Here is a 14,091-nt window from a genome sequence, read left to right on the forward strand (position 1 = left end):
CAATTTTTACGACTCAGCTATTAAGATCAGCAAAATGCAAACATTACTTATCTATAAATCGCCCTTCAAAATACATGTCAAACAGAATTAAGAATATACGGAAATGGAATAGAATTGACACTATAACTTCCTCTAATGGTACATCCCTGGTCCACCCTAAAGATATTGTAGGAGCTTTTGCCGATTATTACAAAAATCTGTACAATATCAACTAAGACAACCACAATATGCAGCCATCTACCTCAGAGATTGGATCATTTCTTTCCAGCATGAACCTTCCAAAGCTTAACCCTGAAGACTTATCATTTTTGTCTTCTCCCTTCAATGAACAAGAAGTCCTAGATACCATAAAACAAACTTAAAAGATTCAAATCACCCGGCCCAGACGGGTTAAGTAATGATTATTTCAAGTCTTTTAGTAATATATTAACCCCCCACCTTGTCAAAGTATTTAACTCAGCTTTCCAAACAGGTCAATTTCCTAAAGAGATGCTGCAAGCGACAATTATTGTAATCCCAAAACCAAATTCTGACACTAGCCAAATTTTTAATTATAGACCTATATCCCTCATCAATACAGACGTAAAAATTTATGCAAAGATCCTGGCCAATAGACTAAATCAATTCCTCCCGAGTTTAGTTTCCAATGATCAGATAAGCTTCATCAAAGGAAGACAATCCATAGATGGTATGAGAAGACTCATTAACATAATTAAGCTTATTTCCTCGAACAAACTCGGGGCCATTGTTATCTCTCTTGATGCTGAGAAAGCGTTCGACCGCCTTAATTGGTCTTATCTCGAAGCAACTCTCAAAAAATTTGGAATGGCTTCTCAGATCACGAGAAGTATTATGGTTTTGTACTCCGGCCCTGGGGCGAGGGTTTATTCCAACAATCATCTTTCCTCTAAGTTTAATATAGCGTATGGGACTAGACAGGGTTGCCCATTGTCACCATTGCTTTTTGCATTAGCTATTGAACCTCTAGCCCAACTAATCAGGAACAGCACAAAGATCTCGGGAATCAAAACTTTGCACAGAGATTTTAAAATAGCGTTGTATGCAGACGATATTATTCTTACCCTCACAGATCCAAGCAACTCAATCTCTGCCTTACAAACCTTAATCCAGACTTTTGCTAAAATCTCTTATTTTAAAATAAACGACTCAAAATCCATAATACTTGGCTTTAACCTAGGATCAGACCAAGAGGAAATTGAGGGCCTCTCACCTTGGGGGTGGGCCACTGATGGGCTGACATATCTAGGCCTAAAATTCGTCAAAAATGTAAACTCTCTAATAAAAATAAACTTAGAGCTGCTTACTAAAAAGCTTTATAATGAATTCTGTACATCTAGAGATCTAGAGATGATGGACTTTCTTGGTGGGGAAGAATCATGATGGTCAAGTCGTATATTTTCCCAAAAATCCTATACCTACTTCGCTCACTGCCTTTAAAAATACCCACTTCCTCTCTCACAAACCTTCAAGCCTCATTAAACTCCTTTATATGGAATAACAAAAGACCCAGAATAGCAAAAAATATTCTATACAACCATAAATCTTATGGTGGAGCTGGTTCCCCAAATATTACGGCCTATTACATTGCAAATTTAGTCAAACAAAGCTCATACTGGTGGCCTCATGATACGACACCAGCTTGGCATGAACTAGAACTGTTCTTTAATAATTATAAACCTCTTCACGTACTAATTCTGAACCAACTCCTTCATAAAAAATTAATTACAAATTCTCATCCGATTTTTCAAGCTATTTCTGAAGCTTGGAAAAAATTTTCTGCTCCAAAAAGAGGCTCTAACAAAGAAGTCACAATGAAAAATCTGGCTCTATCAGTTATCTTTCAAGCGTCTAATCAGACCATTGACCCCATTTGGTCTGAACTTGGACATAAAAAAATTAAAGATTTATACGATGGCGTTACTCGTACACCTTACAATAAACTCAAGGAAAGATTTCAATCTACTACCCCTGCTTCTTACAATATGTTATCCTCAAAGACCTAATCCATGAGTTCCGTACTATCTACCCGAGAATCTCTGAACCAGCAGTTAACCTTATTTGTAATATAGATCATAATATTTTTTGGAGTTTTGAATACACGTACAAATGGTGTAACAATAGCTTTGAAGCGGTAAAGTCTCAAAATATTGTCAAATGGGAAACCGAATTGCACACGACAATTGACCCTTCTGACCTTGAACAGGCATGTACCCTCTCGTATGCCTCTTCCATTTCCTTATAACTACAACAGACCCACTTCAAGCTTTTAACGAGATAGTATTATACCCCCGTTAGACTTCATAGAATCAACCCTGACAATTCTCCGCTCTGTTGGAGGGGTTTTGGAAGGCCAGGAAATATCTTGAATATATTTTGGCAATGTCCCAAAATTGTTCCCTTTTGGAGAAAGATTTCTAACCTTATCGATTTTATCCTAGGAACACGACTTATTTTGCCTCCTCGTCTGGCCCTTCTTTCTCTGGACGCAGACAAAATTAATACTTCTAACAGGCTATTGATTATGCACATTTTACTAGTCTCCAAACATAGTATTGCCTTTCTTTGGAAAACCTCCACAAATTAATGAAATTATAGACAAACTTAGCCTTCATCATTCTTTTGAATTGAAATTTGCAAATGTGCATGACCAATTTGCTAAATATTCTAGGAAATGGTCTAGATGGCTGGAGTTGTTCTCTTAAGTCTTCACCCAGAGTGCACCTGCCTAATGCCCCTTGTGTTTGGGTCTTTGGAACATATATATTAATATATTGTATGCTTAAATACCTGCCTTTGTAATAATTCACTGCATAATATGCTTCTGCATTAACTTGTTTCATTTTATATCTTCTTTATATTTGGACTTTATTGTCCTTCCTTTTTCCTTCTTTCCCTTTACATTTTTCCCTCATCTTTCCTCCCCCATCCTCCACATTTATTGAAACTCAAATAAAACATTTGGAAAACAAGACCTCCCGCTCTATCTTCCAGCACTGGAGAATCCTGACAGTGTGCAGTGCATGTGTTGTAAGTATTCAGACGTCTGCCCTCACATTAAGTGACTGCAGACTTTCATCATAAACCTGCACAACACCTTTAATGCTCCCCACATAAATACAAATGTCAGATGGTACAATACTTTATTAACATGGCCATATAATCTTACTAGTTATGGACTGTTACAGTATATGTGAAAAGGATCAGAACCAATAACAGCACAAGAATACATCACCAGAACCAACAGCAGTGCAGAAATACACCAACGTGTGCCCCTGGACCGTTGTTTTGACGGATCCGCTGAAGGTGGAATTTTAAAGGAACCACAGTCTGGAAAAGGAGAGAGAGAGAGAGAGAGAGAGACTTTTCGCCGCTTCCAGGACGGAGTTTCAGGGTTAAAATGGTTCCCGGAGCAAATCTTCCGAGCATGCGCAGTTAAAAATAGCGGACCGTCAAGGCATAAAAACGTTTCAGAGTCCGTCTGGTCCGCCCGGGAACAGCTAAAATTCTCACGGATCGGTCAAAAAACGGATCCAACGGACGACTGTCGGTCTAAATCCGCCACTAATGCAAGTCTATGGGGGAAAAGGCGGATCCGTCAAAAAAGGGGCGGATCCTTTTTTTCACAAACTGGCGGATTTTGACTGATGTCAAAAAACGGAAATGTGAAACAGGCCTTACGAGTACCTCCTTATACTCGGGTACTCGTAACGAGTCCAATGTAAGTCTATGGGAAATGTGATTAATGGGCTGTGTGTGTGTGCTGGGTGTGGACTGTGCGAAGACTGTGCCAAGATATGCGGGGCTGTGCTGGCCTGTGTGAAGACTGTGCCGGGCTGTGCTGGACTGTGCTGGCCTGTGTGAAGACAGCGTTTCACCAGTCGGAGTCTGTTCATTTTGTGGTACCCCAGGCTGTCTCTGTCTGCGGCCCCTCCTGTCAGGGCCACCCCCGTGACCTATTCCAGCTGTCAGTCCCCTCTGGAGCTTCTTCTCTTTTCTCTCCCTTCAGCAGACCTTGCTGTTTCCTGTGCTCCCCTCGCTGACTGACCTTTCCAGAACCTTCTCTCTACCTTTTATAACCTTCTCTTTCTGGTAACTCCGCCCCCCCATGACTTGACAGTTTTGTTAGCCAATGGCTGATGTTTAATCCTATCCTTACACTCTCCACTGCCCTGTAACAGTCAAACACTACAATTACACCTTTTCTCTTTACCTCCAGCTGTTTTCCATCTCTCACTATAACAGTCCACCTACAATGCACTATACCCTTTACCTTCCTACTGCAGACAGATCCGTCCATCAGACCACCTTCCCTACACTCACCCTTCCTTTATCCATTGTCGTCCTCGACAATCATCCATTCTGAATCTTTCCCACGTTCTTTTGTCGGACCGGTTGTTGAGCCAGGCCTGCGATACATGGGGGCTAAACCAAACCGGAAGCAATCATGCTCTGAGTAGCTCACGGCTTACTCGCCAGCGCGTAGCCACCATGACAATTCCATCAGGTTGGGTTAGGTCCATCCAGACTGCTCTACGGATGTGTACCTCCCACTGCTCTCCCCTTCTGTCACCCTCTTAAGGTTATGACCAAGGCCCTGACCTACCAAGTCATCGTCAACGTCCTCCTAACCTTCTGGGGTGTACGTCTGGTACTCGGGGTCTGACTTAGGGACTGTTGTCTGCTCTGATTCCATCTGTCTCTTCTGTCCCATCAATTTAAGTAGTCATGATCGGCATCTTCGTCACACTTCGTACCCGGGACCTGTTGAACATTTTTTTTTAAGATAACACTTCAACATTTCAAATTTACTACACGTAGTTTCAAGAGGCACTACTTCTACAATATTTAAACACTCTTTTTTTTCTTTTCTTTAAGTAAAACATTATACTTTTCAAACTTTAAACATATGAAGACAGTGGTCCTCTCCCTTCCTTTAAGGAAAGCACCCCTTCCATGCATCCCCGTTGCACCAGGAGTGGGAAGGACTGGGTAATCAACTGGGGACCTAGAACTGTCCCCTAGGTCATGCAACAGTGCATAGCAGTCCCGGTAGTCCATTGTAAAATATACTCTGAACCACCTCCTGGCGGCCGATGTTCCACCAACAACAGGGGACTCCACAGTCGTAGAGTCTCTGGGATGCTTGCAGTGTCTCTGGGTCCCGAGTGTCCTTGATGGATGAGACCCAGGAGTCCTTCATCTTTTCCGTGGAGCCGCTCCCAGATCTCCAGCTTTTTGACCTTCTTCTGCTCAATGACCTCCGCAACCCAAGCGGAGGGTCCGGTGTAGGCCGCAGAGTCCAGTGGGCGGGCCACGGTCGGGGTCGAGAGCGGGGCAGAGACGGTTGTGATCACCGCCAGGTCGGCCGCAACCAAGGCCAGGGATGTTGGAGTGGCAGCCGCAGGGGAGGCCACAGCTGGAACTGAGGCGGCCGCAGGTACCGGCAGGTAGGCCGCAGCCGAGGAGTTAACAGTGGCGTCCGCAGATGCTGGTGAGTAGGCCGCAGCAGTTGGCGGCTCAACCGCCGTGGTGTTCTGGAGCGAGGTCGCAGTGGCGGCGGGCCTCGGTGGGTAGGCCGCTGCTGACAGGTGGAACGCAGCAGAGTCGGCCGCGGGCCGATTCCGCGCCGGCCACCCGGGCCGCTGCGCCGCCAGGCGGGGTGGCTCGGGGTTGTTGGCAGGAGCCGCGAAGTCATCCGGGGCCGGGGTCGCTGGAGAGCGGAAGGTCAGGCGGGGAGGCCGAGGGCCGGTGTCAGGGCCCTGGGGCCTGTCATGTGCATGGGACGTGGGGGCAGGATCTGCCTGCGGTGCCGCCGGCTGGGCCGGGGGAACACTCACCTTCCCCGACGCCGCGGCTCCCAACAGGCCTTCCCGCAGCTCCTTCAGCAGCCATTGATCTTCACCACGCCGTCCGGCAGGGCCGGCCTCCAGGCCCGATGGTTCCGCGGGGAGAACTCAGGAAGCTTCCTCCAGCGGCTGTTCCAGCAGGGTCCGGGGTACCGAGAGAGGCTTCCAGTGGCAGGTCTCCCGACGGGACTCGATCTCCTGACACCACTTCCATTCCAGGCGTCCGAAGCCACGGCAGCTGCAGCATCGCATCTCGTCCGAGTTCCAGGAGTTCAATGGCGCCAAGCAGCTGCACCCAGCCTCTTCACCTGGGCCATTCCCGTTCTTGGGTGGGGCGTTGATCGGCCTCTCCGCCCATCTTCCAGGGCCCAGAGTGGGAAGGCGGCTGTCTCCTGATGTAGGCCTCTCCACCCCGGGGGCGGGTGCGACATAGTCCCAGATTGTCCAATGTGGCTGCAAACTCCTGTGCTTCTTCTTGGCGCTGAAATGCCACAGCAATTTTGACAAAGCAATTCTGATCCGGATCCGCCTAATGACAGCCAGCAATCCTGAACACAGTCTCAATTTTTTTTTTTGTAATCCACAGGAAAAATAAAAATTTTTCAACCCGTACAGCTTGGGGTCCTTTGGTTCTTCGGTGCAGGTTTACCGCAGATGATATATTTGCAGCAATGATCCTGCTGACTACGCCAAATGTAGGTAGGGGCAACCGACAGGGGGGTGGTCTGTTACTGGCCGCAGACAGACTCGAGACAGAGACAGGATCGTGTTCAACAGGTCTTTATTGATATTCTTTCCACGACCCAAAGCACCTCACAGCAGCTGCTCGACAATCTCCACAGCCGCACACAGCAGCTGCTCGACAATCTCTGCAGCCTCACACAGCAGCTGCTCGACAATCTCCACAGCCGCACACAGCAGCTGCTCGACAATCTCTGCAGCCTCACACAGCAGCTGCTCGACAATCTCTGCAGCCTCACACAGCAGCTGCTCGACAATCTCCACAGCCGCACACAGCAGCAGCTCGACAATCTCTGCAGCCTCACACAGCAGCTGCTCGACAATCTCCACAGCCGCACACAGGAGCTGCTCGACTTCGTACACTGGCCCGGGTACCTTCACTTTCTTTCGTTGGCAAATGGACGTCCCTCGCGGCTCCTTCACTGTGACTGCCCTAGGCCTATCACCACAGCGTTTCCCCAGTCCGAGACCGTTCCTTTTGTGGTATCTCAGGCGGTCTCTGTCTGCGGCCCTTCCTGTCAGGGCCACCCCCCCATGACCTATTCCAGCTGTCAGTCCCCTCTGGAGCTTCTTCTCTTTTCTCTCCCTTCAGCAGACCTTGCTGTTTCCTGTGCTCCTCTCGCTGACTGACCTTTCCAGAATCTTCTCTCTACCTTTTATAACTTTCCTTTCTGGTAACTCCGCCCCCATGACTTGACAGTTTTCTTAGCCAATGGCTGATGTTTAATCCTATCCTTACACTCTCCACTGCCTTCTAACGGTCAAGCTCTACTATTACACCCTTTCTCTTTACCTCCAGCTGTTTTCCATCTCTCACTATAACAGTCCACCTACAATGCACTACACCCTTTACCTTCCTAGTGCAGATAGGTCCGTCCATCAATCCACCTTCCCTACACCCGCACAGTACCTGCAAAGCCCAGCACAATCCCGCACAGTACCTGCAAAGCCCAGCAAAGTCCCGTACAGTACCTGCACAGCCCAGCACAGTCCCGCACAGCCCGGCACAGTCCCGCACAGGCCAGTACAGTCCCACACAGCCCGGCATAGTCCCCGCACAGTACCTGCACAGCCCAGCACAGTCCCGCACAGCCTGGCACAGTCCCGCACAGGCCAGTACAGTCCCACACAGCCCGGCATAGTCCCTGCACAGTACCTGCACAGGCCAGCACAGTTCCGCACAGGCCAGTACAGTCCCACACAGCCCGGCATAGTCCCCGCACAGTACCTGCAAAGCCCAGCACAGTCCCGCACAATATCTGAAAAGCCCAGCACAGTCCCGCACAGTACCTGCACAGCCCAGCACAGTCCCGCACAGGCCAGCACAGTCCCGCACAGGCCAGCACAGTCCCACACAGCCCAGCACAGTCGCACACAGCCCAGCACAGTCCCACACAGCCCAGCACAGTCCCACAGTACCTGCAAAGCCCAGCACAGTCCCGCACAGTATCTGGAAAGCCCAGCACAGTCCCGCACAGTACCTGTACAGCCCAGCACAGTCCCGCACAGCCCGGCACAGTCCTGTACAGGCCAGCACAGTCCCACACAGCCCAGCATAGTCCCACACAGTACCTGCAAAGCCCAGCACAGTCCCGCACAGTATCTGGAAAGCCCAGCACAGTCCCGCACAGCCCGGCACAGTCCTGCACAGTCCTGCACAGGCCAGCACAGTCCCACACAGCCCAGCATAGTCCCACACAGTACCTGCAAAGCCCAGCACAGTCCCGCACAGTATCTGGAAAGCCCAGCACAGTCCCGCACAGTACCTGTACAGCCCAGCACAGTCCCGCACAGCCCGGCACAGTCCTGCACAGGCCAGCACAGTCCCACACAGCCCAGCATAGTCCCACACAGTACCTGCAAAGCCCAGCACAGTATCTGGAAAGCCCAGCACAGTCCCGCACAGCCCGGCACAGTCCTGCACAGGCCAGCACAGTCCCACACAGCCCAGCATAGTCCCACACAGTACCTGCAAAGCCCAGCACAGTCCCGCACAGTATCTGGAAAGTCCAGCACAGTCCCGCACAGTACCTGTACAGCCCAGCACAGTCCCGCACAGCCCGGCACAGTCCTGCACAGGCCAGCACAGTCCCACACAGCCCAGCATAGTCCCACACAGTACCTGCAAAGCCCAGCACAGTCCCGCACAGTATCAGGAAAGCCCAGGACAGTCCCGCACAGTACCTGCACAGCCCAGCACAGTCCCGCACAGGCCAGCACAGGGGGTCTTCAGCAGACCCCCAGTTTATCAACGCCTCGCTGGCGGGCAGTTGTTGCTGCTAAGGGTGGCCCAACCAGTTATTAGGTTTAGAGTTCCATCACTTTTTTCTGGTGGGAAGTTGCTGCATATTCCCGATCTTACATTTTTACAAAAGACGTTTGTAAATTTATTTGCTGCAGTTTAACATGAAGGGAAAAAAACCCTCAAAACTCTCAATAAAAACCCCGTCCCAGCTTCCTGGGACGCGTCCTGTAGATCATGACTTTGGTGAAGTCTGTGGTTTCCTTTAGTGTCGACTTTGCAAACTTCATTTTATAGATGCAAAAAAAATATTTGTCTTGTGGTGGCAGAGACCTACAATAACAAATGCAACATTTTTTGGGCTTATTGTTCAGGCCCGGAGAAATGATTACTAGGTGTTAGGAGGTGAGGGCGGGTACCATTCTGGACTCATTTGTAGAATGCTGTATATTCCAGAACAAGGGATACTTTTACTTGCTTTTGAAGAACCAGGATCATTGGGATGACCAATAATTCAACCCTCAAATCTTAAACATCCTCATGAAAATGTCATAAATCCTTGGAAACATCTTGGACCACAAAGAATATTAAGAATATTTTTATTTTCTTCGGTCTTTGGACCACCAGAGATATAAAGATCCAAATTAGCCACAAAGCCACCTTAGACTATCTGAGACCTTAACTGACCCCAGAATGTCAACTTTCCTTACTACTTCAGTTTTGTCTGCAGTTTTTGTACCTGTTTTGTCCCTCCTGATACCGAGCTGGCTTTGTTTTACCATCCATGCCACAGACTCGCTTCTCCAGCCAGCAGCTACTCCATGGATGCAACCCCGAAGGCCCCTTTCTAAGTAGATATACCAGTAAAAAAAGAGTGGAGTTTTAGGAATCCTGTGGTATTTTCTAGGCACAGTGGCTTGTGTCAAATCTGTCCAATGATAGACTTTTTGGGTTGAAGGTTTTTGACAGACTTCACACAGAAATGATAACAGTGGATAGTTGGCGGCACTGACTGTTGGATCCAAACCAATCCCTTTACTCACTGATGGAAGATAACAGTTTTTGTATCAGTTTTTGTCCATCCTGATACTGAGCTTTTTATAAGCGTCCTTGCCTCAGGCTTGCTTCTGTGGCTAGCAGCTACTCCATGGATCCAACCCAGAGGGTCCCAATGTATAATGGTTAATAGGTGGAGGCTGAGGTTCTTCTAGTATCTGCTAGACAAAGTGGCTTGAGTCAAGTCCAACCGTGATAAACTTTTTTTAATTGATTGCTTCTGACAGACTTTACACAGAAGTGCTAACAGTTGATGGTTGGAGGTGCCAGGTGTTGGATCTCCACGAACCCCTTTATTTATTGATAGAAGACTTACACGTTTCTTTACCTACGTATATGTATTGCTACATTTTCTGACATTTCTATTTTATGAAATATGGAAGACTTTATGCAGCAATATTGAGCAGTGTAGCTGGGAATCCTGCTCTGGAGGGGTGAGATAAAACAATTACTAGAAAAGGAGTAGTATGATCTGTCTGCTCCAACTTTCCTCTCTACCTATAGGCAGCTGTAACCTGATCCCTCAGTGAGCTGGCAGTCCATACTGTTTTGAGCCATGGAGATTGTAGAGTTTGGGAGACAGGGGTAAGGAGAAGTGGCTTATAAGTGGAGATTTGTCTGATAACATATATTACAAAGTTTCTTGTACTCTCTTATATGTTCAATTTATGCAATCTGATAAAACAGCAATGATCATAAGAAAAAAAATCTGCCTTCCGCACTTACTAACCATGATAACCTGTTTTTCTTAGCAGCATATTGATATCAGAACTCTTCACAAACCTCTGGGTAGTTTCCTCCCTAGCGCTCGCTCATCATTGGCGCGTCAACATTTCTTGCTGGCTGTGGTTATTTCAGAAGTGCTTACTACATGTACAATGTTGTGGTAACGTCAGAGATGGTAACAGACGGCTCGGAGTCATGCACGCCCAATATCTCGCTCTTCTCTTCCTCCTGCTCCATGCGTCTCTGCAGCAAAGTGGAGATTTCTGCGGGACCGACGGTAGATATGGCACATTTACTATATTTTACTCATCAAATTTCTGACAATAGATAAAGATTGACTTGTTGGTGAAGGAAAAGGCAGAGGCACCACCTTTTTTTTTTTTTACTATGTTGCACTTTGGGGGCTGTTTTGAGGGAAGAGAAGTGTTCTGTATTGCAGGGAATTTCCACTTTTCTATAAATATTCTCTAATCAGTGTATAAATAATAGCTCTACAACTTTCTAATATACTTTAAGTTTTTAGTACCTTACGGTTTCAAGATCACTGTTTAGTCAGTGAATGAGGCGGCATTAACTATTTACATACAGTCTCGACTCCGGCTCTCAGCTGATACAATGTATCCAGTGCAGACAATGCTCAGTGACTCCAGACTGATACATTGTATCCAGTGCAGACAATGCTCTGTGACTCCAGACTGATACAATGTATCCAGTGCAGACAATGCTCTGTGACTCCAGACTGATACATTTTATCCAGTACAGACAATGCTCTGTGACTCCAGACTGATACAATGTATCCAGTGCAGACAATGCTCTGTGACTCCAGACTGATACATTGTATCCAGTGCAGACAATGCGCTGTGACTCCAGACTGATACACTGTATCCAGTGAGGACAATGCTCTGTGACGCCAGACTGATACACTGTATCCAGTGAGGACAATGCTCTGTGACTCCAGACTGATACACTGTATCCAGTGAGGACAATGCTCTGTGACTCCAGACTGATACACTGTATCCAGTGAGGACAATACTCTGTAACTCCAGACTGATACAATGTATCCAGTGCAGACAATGCTCTGTGACTCCAGACTGATACAATGTATCCAGTGCAGACAATGCTCTGTGACTCCAGACTGATACACTGTATCCAGTGCAGACAATGCGCTGTGACTCCAGACTGATACATTGTATCCAGTGAGGACAATGCTCTGTGACTCCAGACTGATACACTGTATCCAGTGAGGACAATGCTCTGTGACTCCAGACTGATACACTGTATCCAGTGCAGACAATGCTCTGTGACTCCAGACTGATACACTGTATCTAGTGAGGACAATGCTCTGTGACTCCAGACTGATACACTGTATCCAGTGAGGACAATGCTCTGTGACTCCAGACTGATACAATATATCCAGTGCTGACAATGCACTGTGACTCCAGACTGATACATTGTATCCAGTGCAAACAATGCTCTGTGACTCCAGACTGATACAATGTATCCAGTGCAGACAATGCTCTGTGACTCCAGACTGACACAATGTATCCAGTGCAGACAATGCTCTGTGACTCCAGACTGATACAATGTATCCAGTGCAGGCAATGCTCTGTGACTCCAGACTGATACAATGTATCCAGTGCAGACAATGCTCTGTGACTCCAGACTGATACAATGTATCCAGTGCAGACAATGCTCTGTGACTTCAGACTGATACAATGTATTCAGTGCAGGCAATGCTCTGTGACTCCAGACAGATACAATGTATCCAGTGCAGACAATGCTCTGTGACTCCAGACTGATACAATGTATTCAGTGCAGGCAATGCTCTGTGACTCCAGACTGATACAATGTATTCAGTGCAGGCAATGCTCTGTGACTCCAGACTGATACAATGTATTCAGTGCAGGCAATGCTCTGTGACTCCAGACTGATACAATGTATTCAGTGCAGACAATGCTCTGTGACTCCAGACTGATATAATATATCCAATGCAGACAATGCTCTGTGACTCCAGACTGATACAATGTATCCAGTGAAGACAATGCTCTGTGAATCCAGACTGATACAATGTATCCAGTGCAGACAATGCTCTGTGACTCCAGACTGATACACTGTATCCAGTGCAGACAATGCTCTGTGACTCCAGACTGATACACTGTATTCAGTGCAGGCAATGCTCTGTGACTCCAGACTGATATAATATATCCAATGCAGACAATGCTCTGTGACACCAGACTGATACAATGTATCCAGTGCAGACAATGCTCTGTGAATCCAGACTGATACAATGTATCCAGTGCAGACAATGCTCTGTGACTCCAGACTGATACATTGTATCCAGTGCAGACAATGCTCTGTGACTCCAGACTGATACATTGTATCCAGTGCAGACAATGCTCTGTGACTTCAGACTGATACAATGTATTCAGTGCAGGCAATGCTCTGTGACTCCAGACAGATACAATGTATCCAGTGCAGACAATGCTCTGTGACTCCAGACTGATACAATGTATTCAGTGCAGGCAATGCTCTGTGACTCCAGACTGATATAATATATCCAATGCAGACAATGCTCTGTGACTCCAGACTGATACAATGTATCCAGTGCAGACAATGCTCTGTGACTCCAGACTGATGCATTGTATCCAGTGCAGACAATGCTCTGTGACTCCAGACTGATATATCCAGTGCAGACAACGCTCTATGACTCCAGACTGATACATTGTATCCAGTGCAGGCAACGCTCTGTGACTCCAGACTGATACAATGTATCCGGTGCAAACAATGCTATGTGACTCCAGACTGATACAATGTATCCAGTGCAAACAATGCTATGTGACTTCAGACTGATACATTGTATCCAGTGCGGACAACGCTCTGTGACTCCAGACTGATACATTGTATCCAGTGCGGACAATGCTCTGTGACTCCAGACTGATACATTGTATTCAGTGCAGACAATGCTATGTGACTCCAGACTGATACAATGTATCCAGTGCAGACAATGCTCTGTGACTCCAGACTGATACAATGTATCGAGTGCAGACAATGCTCTGTGACTCCAGACTGATACATTGTATCCAGTGCAGACAACGCTCTGTGACTCCAGACTGATATAATGTATCGAGTGCAGACAATGCTCTGTGACTCCAGACTGATACATTGTATCCAGTGCTGACAATGCTCTGTGACGCCAGACTGATACACTGTATCCAGTGCGGTCAATGCTCTGTGACTCCAGACTGATACATTGTATCCACTGTGGACAATGCTCTGTGACTCCAGACTGACACATTGTATCCAGTGCAGACAATGCTCTGTGACTCCAGACTGACACATTGTATCCAGTGCAGACAATGTTCTGTGACTCCAGACTGACACATTGTATCCAGTGCAGACAATGCTCTGTGACTCCAGACTGACACATTGTATCCAGTGCAGACAATGCTCTGTGACTCC

General features: G+C 47.2%; 1 protein-coding gene across 1 annotated transcript in view; it reads left to right on the forward strand.

The window, feature by feature from the left end:
- Positions 1-10,805: 10,805 nt before the first annotated feature.
- Positions 10,806-14,091, forward strand: part of IL7R (interleukin 7 receptor) — a 96,921-nt gene continuing 93,635 nt past the window's right edge. The window contains exon 1 of the mRNA XM_073543928.1: positions 10,806-10,909. Within this exon, the coding sequence (XP_073400029.1) occupies positions 10,828-10,909 (82 nt within the window). The 5' untranslated portion in view covers positions 10,806-10,827. The remainder of the gene's footprint in view (positions 10,910-14,091) is intronic.

The sequence above is a fragment of the Dendrobates tinctorius genome, unplaced genomic scaffold (genome assembly GCF_039654945.1).
Source record: "Dendrobates tinctorius isolate UK_male_01 unplaced genomic scaffold, ASM3965494v1 ptg000135l, whole genome shotgun sequence".
Lineage (NCBI taxonomy): Eukaryota > Metazoa > Chordata > Amphibia > Anura > Dendrobatidae > Dendrobates > Dendrobates tinctorius.